The 8,558-nt window shown below is 46.1% G+C and overlaps 1 protein-coding gene across 1 annotated transcript; it reads left to right on the top strand.

Annotated features, from left to right (window-relative positions):
- Nucleotides 1-4,093: 4,093 nt before the first annotated feature.
- Nucleotides 4,094-5,035, top strand: LOC101587523 (olfactory receptor 1361-like). The gene has a single exon (XM_004628090.1). It carries the CDS (start codon nt 4,094-4,096, stop codon nt 5,033-5,035), a length of 942 nt encoding a protein of 313 aa, XP_004628147.1.
- The last annotated feature ends 3,523 nt before the right edge of the window (nt 5,036-8,558 follow it).

Here is an 8,558-nt window from a genome sequence, read left to right as displayed (position 1 = left end):
GGCTCAGTCCTTCTTGGCAGCTGCCTTCCTCATGGAGGCTGGCACGTTGCTCAGCTCCTCACGCCTCCTCTTGAAGCGGATGTGCGTCCCCGCCCTTTTCTTGATGAACTTGAGGGTGTGCTTGTCTTTGGAGACCTTGAGCAGCTCCATGGCTCGCCGCTCATAGGGAGTGAAGTCGCACACCTCTTGGATGATGTCCTGAACGAACTTGGTGTGTTTCGTGTGAGACATCCGTGGCGGCAGCTGTGCCTTGGTTTGCTCACATTCTTAGTTACCTTGCGGCCCTTGTTGAAGCCCATGGCCATGGGATAGTGGAGGGCCATGGCTACTCTTCTTCGATGGTTGCTGTGGCAGAAGCTCTTTGATTGAACTCAGGCAGGCCTTTGCGCTAGCCAGGCAAATGCTTATTCTACTGAGCTATCTCCCCAGCCCCTTCTCCAGAATTTAAAATTGATCTCTGTCTGTCTGCCTTCCTGTCTGTTTCCCTCTCTCTTTCCTACCCAGTGGTTTTGATATAGAAGATGAGGGTATGGTAAAGCTGGCTGGGGAAGCAGGCTTGACCTGTTAATGACGAAGATACTACAATATGTGGGTAGAGTTGTTTCCAAAGCCCTATATACGGACTTCTTGTGAGAATTTGAACAGGTGTTCAGTAGGATCCCAAAGACCTGATGGCAGCCTGAGGTGTGGGGTCCCAGCACGGCCTCTCAGGACCCACATGTGTAAATTCTCATGGGTTTCCTAGAGATTTGGACAGTAGGAAAGGCACAGACACCAAGAAGAGATTGCTATCTGGCTCTTCTCACTGTAGCCCGGCACACTTCTCCACGGTGCTCTTTTTCTTGCTGTCCCCTCTTTTACTCAGTCCAAGCTTGCTCTGCGGAGCCAGTTCCTCCCTCACGCTTCACTTTAGTTTTTAAAATGAACTTTGTCACTGCCTTTTGCTCAGTTCATTCAATTCTTTGTGTGGGATGAGAAGAACCTGGAATTCAACTCCAGGAGAGGAAGGGAGCAAGCCAGAAGTGGGGCACTGGAGATCCACTTTTAGAAGGAGCCCCCTGATCACACGGTGGTGTAGCCACTTGGGAGAATCAAGAACCAGGAGGGTTGAACAATAGTGTGACTATGGACAGTAAGGATTTTTTTTTTTCTCCTTGAATGCCTTCAGGGCACTTTTGGATGGCTGGAGTGTTGTGGGGATCGAACTACAGCAACCTGAGGCTGCCAGCTTTGTGGAAGCAGCCACTTAAAGAACTGAGTTAGGGCCAGGCCCCCAATGACTATGGACAGTGTCTCCCTAAAAGTGCATGTGTTACACAGGGTGGGGGTATTGCGAGACAAGTGGACCTTGAGGAGATGGGATGTTAATCCACTGGGGACACGGCCTTGAATGGCACCGAGGCCTCACCTTTCCTCTCTGCTTCCCGGCTTACCACATGACTGGTTGCTCTGATATGCTCCTGCCCTCACCACACACTGGCCTCACCAGAGGGCAAATCAGTGGGGGTGCCTTCAGTTGTATACCTTGCACCTCTAAAACTGTGAGCTAACTCAAGCTTTTACGTATATTTAGAAAGTTATCTAAGGCAAGGGTGGTGACACAGGCCTGCAATCCCAGCACTTGGGAGGCTGAGGCAGGAGGATTGCTGCAAGATCAGCCTGGGTTACACAGTGAGTTCAAACCAGGCTGGACTACAAAGGGAGACCCTTTCTCAAACAAACAAACAAATCAAAAACAAAGTTAGTTGACTCAAGTATTTCACTAGAGTAATGCAAAGCTACACACACACACACACACACACACACACACACAATTGTATACTCTTGAACACGTGTATTCTGTTCATTCCATTTATCTGGAGATCTAAGAAATTCAATCTAAGTGCTGGGGAGATAGCTCAGCAGTCTAAGTACCTGCCTGGCAAGTGGAAGGATCTGGGTTTGATCTCCAGTACCACATGCTGTGCCAGCCCCAGAACCCTGGGTACACTGTGCCAGTCACCAAAACTGGCTGTTGTGGCATATGCCTGTAATCCCAGTATTGGGGAGTCTGAGACTGGAGGATCACTATGAGTCTAAGCTGCATAGTGAGACCCTATACCAAATAAATAAAAAATATTTAAAAAATAAAAAAAAGAAACTCAATCTAAGAAGAGCCCTCATCTGGCCTGCATCTCTAATCATACCTCAGCACCAACTAGTAAGGGCATTGATGCTGTGGTCCTCAAACAAGAAGTGATGTAGCTATCCCAGACATCACTGCTGTGACCATGTCCCAAATTATATGTCTGTACAACTTGTTGATCTACTTATCCACAGATGACTCAATATTCTTTTTGTTCATTGGAGACAGGATCTTACTACAAAGTACAGTGTGGGCTCAAATTCAAGATTCTTGTGCCTCAGTTCCCAGAGGCTTATACCACCAAGTTCAGCTTCAATGTCCTTTTAGTACAACCTCTTTATGCTAAAGTTAGCTACACTCATTTTCTGTATTTGCAGCTGAGAACTTGAATGATACATGGTGGAAAGTAACCAGCCATCATGAAATGACTCGAAACCAGAAGTGGGAAACCATGAGGACTTTCTCCAAACAATACCTTCTCCTTTCTTTGTGTTTGCTTATTTGACTCCTGCTGGATTCTCAGATAAGAATGGGGAAGCCAGAAGAGTGTTGGGTTTCTGTATTTTGTCCAAGGCACATAGTCATATGAACTGGCTGTCCTTTGCTCCTATAGCCAAGTGGTCTGGCCCAGGCAGCTATGGTTAGGAGGATGAGATGGAGTATAAACCTGCCTCCACAGGCCCCACCACATTGAGACCATGTGCAGTAGCAGGCTCCATGGCAAGAGAGGTGGAAAGGTATTCCAAATGGTATCTACTCTGGAGGGCTGGAATTTATAGGCCACCATGCATCAAGCCCTTCTGGAGTCAACCTCCCTTAGAATTGAGCCACCTTTTATCCCAAACATGTTCAGGGATTAAACCCACCATGAGCTGTTAACATTCGTATTGTACACTGGAGATGTGAGATCCCTGATCTTTTCTGAAGATGAGGGACATAAGAAAGCAAAGGTTGGTACCAGGAAGATGGCTCAGTGGAATAAGCGCTTCCCTGGCAAGCACAAAGGCCTGAGTTCAATCCCCAGTTCTGTCAAAAAAAAAAAAAAAGTTACACAGAACCCACAGGGCGCTCTCTAATTTGAACAAAGAAAGAGGAAATGATAACTGCATTTGCACATGGGTAGGCACAAGCCCAGATCGCTAAGGTGATGAGACTTGAAGCCCCATAGGATTTTATCCAGGGTTTGTCTCTCCTAATACATTGATTTCTAATAGTTTTAAGTTTTGACCCAAGAGTTAGATCTAAACTTCAATGATATTCTTTGTCATCATTGTATGGTCCAAAGGGGTTAAAAAATAGTTGAAAATTATTCTCTTGCCTGTAATGAGCCTCTTAGGGAGTCTGGCCCCAGTGGCCAAAGAGGATCTGCTCCATTATTACCCCAAACTTCCTTCCTAGCTGGAACATGAAGATCACAATCACCAGCTTCTTATTCAGTCAGGACCTGCCTGTGTTTCCAAGATAGCCTAATTGCTATGATAAAGAAGAGCATTGGCCAAGGGTGTAACGGTAAAGAGAAATGAATAGTGATACCACCAACCTCTCCCCAGGTATGGTTATATCAAGTGGACGACTAAATATTTGAGTGAAGTTCATTCATAGGAACCTCTTTTTCTACAACTTTCAAATATGGAAAGTAATAATGGGAAGCATGAAACCACTGGTTGTCATTGAGATCAACCCGCAAATAATCAGCCTTTTTTTTTTTTAATCTTTCTATAAGTTACAAAGGAGTCAGATAGATCTGAGGTGGAGGAAGACTAGAGAGGTGTAAGCAGAGACGAACAGAGCCAAGTAAGGAAAGCACCAAAGCCAAGTGGTAGAAGTAAATGTGGGGGTGGAGTAGCCATAACTTCTTTAGCAATTCTGTTAACAGATCTGCAAATGTGTTTCTTCCTACAGCCAAATCATATCCTAACTTTCCTGAGTTTTGAATACCCTGTCCTCTATTCACCTGGGCTCAGTTCCATGGGCAGCCCAAACCAGTCCAGCATCTCGGAGTTCCTCCTGCTGGGCCTCTCCAGGCAACCCCAACAGCAGCAGCTCCTCTTCCTGCTCTTCCTCACCATGTACCTGGCCACCGTCCTGGGGAACCTGCTCATCGTCCTGGCCATCGGCACCGACTCTCGCCTACACACCCCCATGTACTTCTTCCTCAGCAACCTGTCCTTCGTGGACATCTGCTTCTCCTCCACCACTGTCCCCAAGGTGCTGGCCAATCACATGCTTGGCAGCCAGGCCATCTCCTTCTCTGGCTGTCTCACACAGTTGTATTTCATCTTTGAGCTTACGGACATGGACAATTTCCTCCTGGCTGTGATGGCCTATGACCGCTTTGTTGCCATATGCTACCCTTTACATTACACAACAAAGATGACTCATCAGCTCTGTGTTCTGCTGGTGGCTGGGTCTTGGGTTGTTGCCAACCTGAATGCTCTGTTGCACACCCTGCTGATGGCTCGCCTCTCATTCTGTGCGGACAATGTGATCCCCCACTTCTTCTGTGATGTGACCCCCCTCCTGAGGCTCTCCTGCTCAGACACACACCTCAATGAGGTGATGATTCTTACCGAGGGTGCCCTGATCATGATCACCCCATTTGTCTGCATCCTGGCCTCCTACTTGCGCATCACCTGTGCTGTCCTGAGGGTCCCATCGCCCAGTGGGAGGTGGAAAGCCTTCTCCACCTGTGGCTCGCACCTGGCTGTGGTGTCCCTCTTCTATGGCACCATCATTGCTGTGTATTTCAACCCTGTATCCTCTCACTCCACAGAGAAGGACACCGCAGCGACTGTGCTATACACAGTGGTGACCCCCATGCTAAACCCGTGCATCTACAGCTTGAGGAACAGGGACCTGAAAGCAGCTTTGAGAAAAATGGTCAGTAGAAATATAGCCTCTTACCAATGAAGGTACTGTGCACCTGTCATTCCCACGCAAGGAAATCTTTGCCAACTCACAAAGATGTAGTGATCTATCTGTTGAAGTTTCTTCAAGGAACTTAGAATGACTATGCTCAATTTGTACATATCCATGATTTTTTTTTTGTTTGTTTTTTGTGGCTGGCTCAGCATGCCCTGAGGGCAGGGCTGGCATGGCATGTAGTGCCAGGGATTGAACCACAGTCCCTGCAGGCTTGCCTAAGCTTGCCTAAGCAGGCACTTTAGACTGCTGAGCTATCTTGCTGGCCCTTATCCATGAATTTTGATTTAACTATGACCCTGCTCCTCTAAATATGTGATATTTGCTTAAAATTCCTGTATTTAAAAAACTTTAAGGGAAAGCCAAATTTTTTCTTTGGCCACTTCGAAAACTTGTCACAAGTATTTTGCATTTCCCCTTTTATAAATGCTCTCAGAATTGACAGCAATTTTTAAAACGTTATGTATTTGGTACAAGGTCTTGTTACACAGTTCAGACTCGTAGTGATCCTCACAGCCTCCCCAGCACTGGAATTACAGGCGTGCACCACCATGCCCGGGACTCGGTCACCGGCTCAACATGTGGTACTGGGGATCAAACCTGGGTCCTTGTACTCAGCATTAGTTTTCAGTCCTGGTTGCCTCTTAGTTTTCCTGGGGACATTTGAAACTGTCTATATGGGTGTGTGGCCCAATTTAAGCCTGTTAAACCAGAATCTCTGTGTGGGAGTTGGGCACTGCTGCTTTTCCCATGAAGTTCCTCATGGTTCTAATATACTTGCTGAGCTGATCATCATGTTCACTGGATGTTCTTTATGGCTCATGATGAAGAGCGAGCCCACAAGCCCTCAAGGAACCTGAGGCCCAATGTGAATAACACCAGTGTGGATGGAAAACAGTATCTCTGGCAGCTGTCTGTCATCCAAAGCCTCGTGCTGAGAAAATTTGTCCTTTGGCTAGAATTCACCTTCTGAGACTCACACAGAATCCTGAGAGCACTCATAATTTTTAGTGCCTCCTCATCTGGTTTGTCTCCTTTGCATCAGGGTGGGACATAAACTGTGCCTTTGATTTTGAAAGAAAAGATCAACATTTGCCATTGTGCTGTCAAGGATGCCTTACCTTTCTCTTCCTGGGAAGCAAACCCTCCTGGGGTCCTTAGGTCTGAAGTCAATGGCTCCTGCTCCTTGGAGACTTCACCAGTTCTTCTAGGCTGAGATTTCTAATCCCTCTCTCGGGCTCCCCAAGAAAATTCCTCTCTGTGTCACACTGTACATGTGAGAACGTCTCATCTACTTGTTGCTCCTAGTCTGTCCCCACTCCTGCTTCATTTTCTGCATATGTCAGGTACTCAGGACTCAGAGTGCCCTTGTACAAAGCTTGGCTCCCAGCAAACTACACATGCAGCCCACTTCTAGTGGGTAAATAAGTGAGTGAACATCATCTTTTAATTTGATACAATTAATGGGGCAAGAGGCTTTAAAAATGACATTTTGTGAATCACAATAGTATATTTACACTTTGTAAAAAATTCACAAAATATAAGAAAATTGCAACATCATATAAAATTTCTGCTAAATATATAAAAATAATTTTAACCAAAGTTGACTTTAAGCTGTCATTACCATTTTTTTATTTTCCCACTTACCAATTCCCATATCTCTAAACACCTTATAATGTGGTGTTTATGATTGCTTGATATTTCTTTTTTTCTTTTGGAACCAGGGATTGAACTCAGGCCCTTGTGCTTGCCAGGGAAGTCCTTATTCCACTGAGCCATGTCCCCAGTCCCCCTTGATATTTCATAGTATGGATGACATGGATTATGCTTTATTTGGCCAATTCTTAGCTCTGAGTGGATCGACTTCACACAAGTATAAGCTCAACAGAGCAGCAGGCAGCAGGCCCACAGAATGCTACATCTGTTAGCGCTTCCACAGGTCAGAGGGAGTGCTTCAACAGTAGGCCTGGTCACAGCCCAGTCATTTCTACCCTGTTGTACTGACCCTTGTTATCATGTAGTCCTAGGTTTCCTGTCTGTTGACAGAGAATGCCAAAATTCACTCACCTAATTGAGGCAGCTATGCCCGAGGCTCGTGAGTGTCAAATATTAACTTGTGGGCTGTGCACATAGTACATTCATCCTTTTCATGGTTTTTTGCTTTAATTCTTCCTGTTCAATAGGGAAGTCACTGCGTGGGGTTCCTTCAGTTTGGTTTCACTTGGAGTACTCCTGCCTGTTCTCTCCAATGCTTTCCGAGCTGTATGACCTGAGAAGTTGGTCTTGTGCTCAGTGTTAGGGGTTTCTTTCAGTGACTTTCCCGTGTCTACTTGTGTTAGGAGAATGAACTCCAAGTTCTCTCCCGGAAAGAACAGTCAGTTTCTTTTTTAAAATTCTTTTTTAGTAGTATAAGTTTGTGATACATAATAATTCCATTCATCTCAGAAACTAGTATTACTCTTAGTAAGAAGAGTCAGTTTCTACCTCCTATTTTTTTAAGTTTGAGTAGTGCTAAGAACAGACCTGCAACATTCCAGCCACTTGACTCGTCCTCCCGATAGCTTCAGGCACAGCCACATGCGCTGCTGAAGGAAGCTGACATTCAGGTCAGGAGCAGGACAGACCCTCGCTGGGTGTCGGGCCCCCCTCGCCGTGTGAGCTCGCTTGCGCATGCTGCTCATCACGCTTGCGGACTCCCTCCACGGAGCCACCAGCCTTGCTGTGAGGCAGCCAGGGTTCTTCATGGTAGCACCATGCTTTGGGAACTTTCTGGTTACTGGAACTGTGAGCAGAGTAAACCCGTTTTCTTTATACCTCACGTGGCATGAAACATCCTGTCGTAGAAACGCAGAGGAGTTTAAGAGATCTTGCAACTCAAAGTAAGGCTGCGGGACAGGCGTTGTTTGGGTGATACTTAAAAAGTTATGATTCTATCTCAGACCTCCTAAATCAGAAACTTCACTTTAACAACACTACCAGATGATTTCTGTGCGTGTCAATGGCTCTAAATAGCTGTTTTAAGCGTCTCAAGGTTTGCAGCCTAGGAGTCAATGCTTACGCCTGTGTTTGTCTCTACAAACTGATTATACTGCTAACCTAATGGAGATACTAAGCTTTGTGCTTTGTGAGTCATTTTTAAAAATACATTAAAAATATATTTAGTACAGGGTCTCCAGGGTCTCACTACACAGATTGAACTCGTAGTGATTCTCCTGTTTTCAGCCTCCCAAGCGCTGGGATTACATTTGCAAGCCACCATGCCCAGTCTCAATCACTACCTCTCAGCACACCCTGGGGGCGGGGCTGGCACAGCACACAGGGGATCAAACCCTGGCTGCTGCGCTTTGCCTAAGTAGGCACTTCAGTCTGCTGAGCTATCTGGCTGGCCCCACAGGGTCTCTATGACATCCTAGGCTCTCTTTTCAGTTAAAGAGGCTGATAGAACAAAAGTGATGGTGTAGGGTGGTATAGCTAGGAAACCCATGGTGACCTCAGAACCTGAGACTATGTT

Source organism: Octodon degus, unplaced genomic scaffold (genome assembly GCF_000260255.1).
Source record: "Octodon degus isolate 3935 unplaced genomic scaffold, OctDeg1.0 scaffold00021, whole genome shotgun sequence".
Lineage (NCBI taxonomy): Eukaryota > Metazoa > Chordata > Mammalia > Rodentia > Octodontidae > Octodon > Octodon degus.
This window is presented reverse-complemented; position numbering and strand designations above follow the sequence as displayed.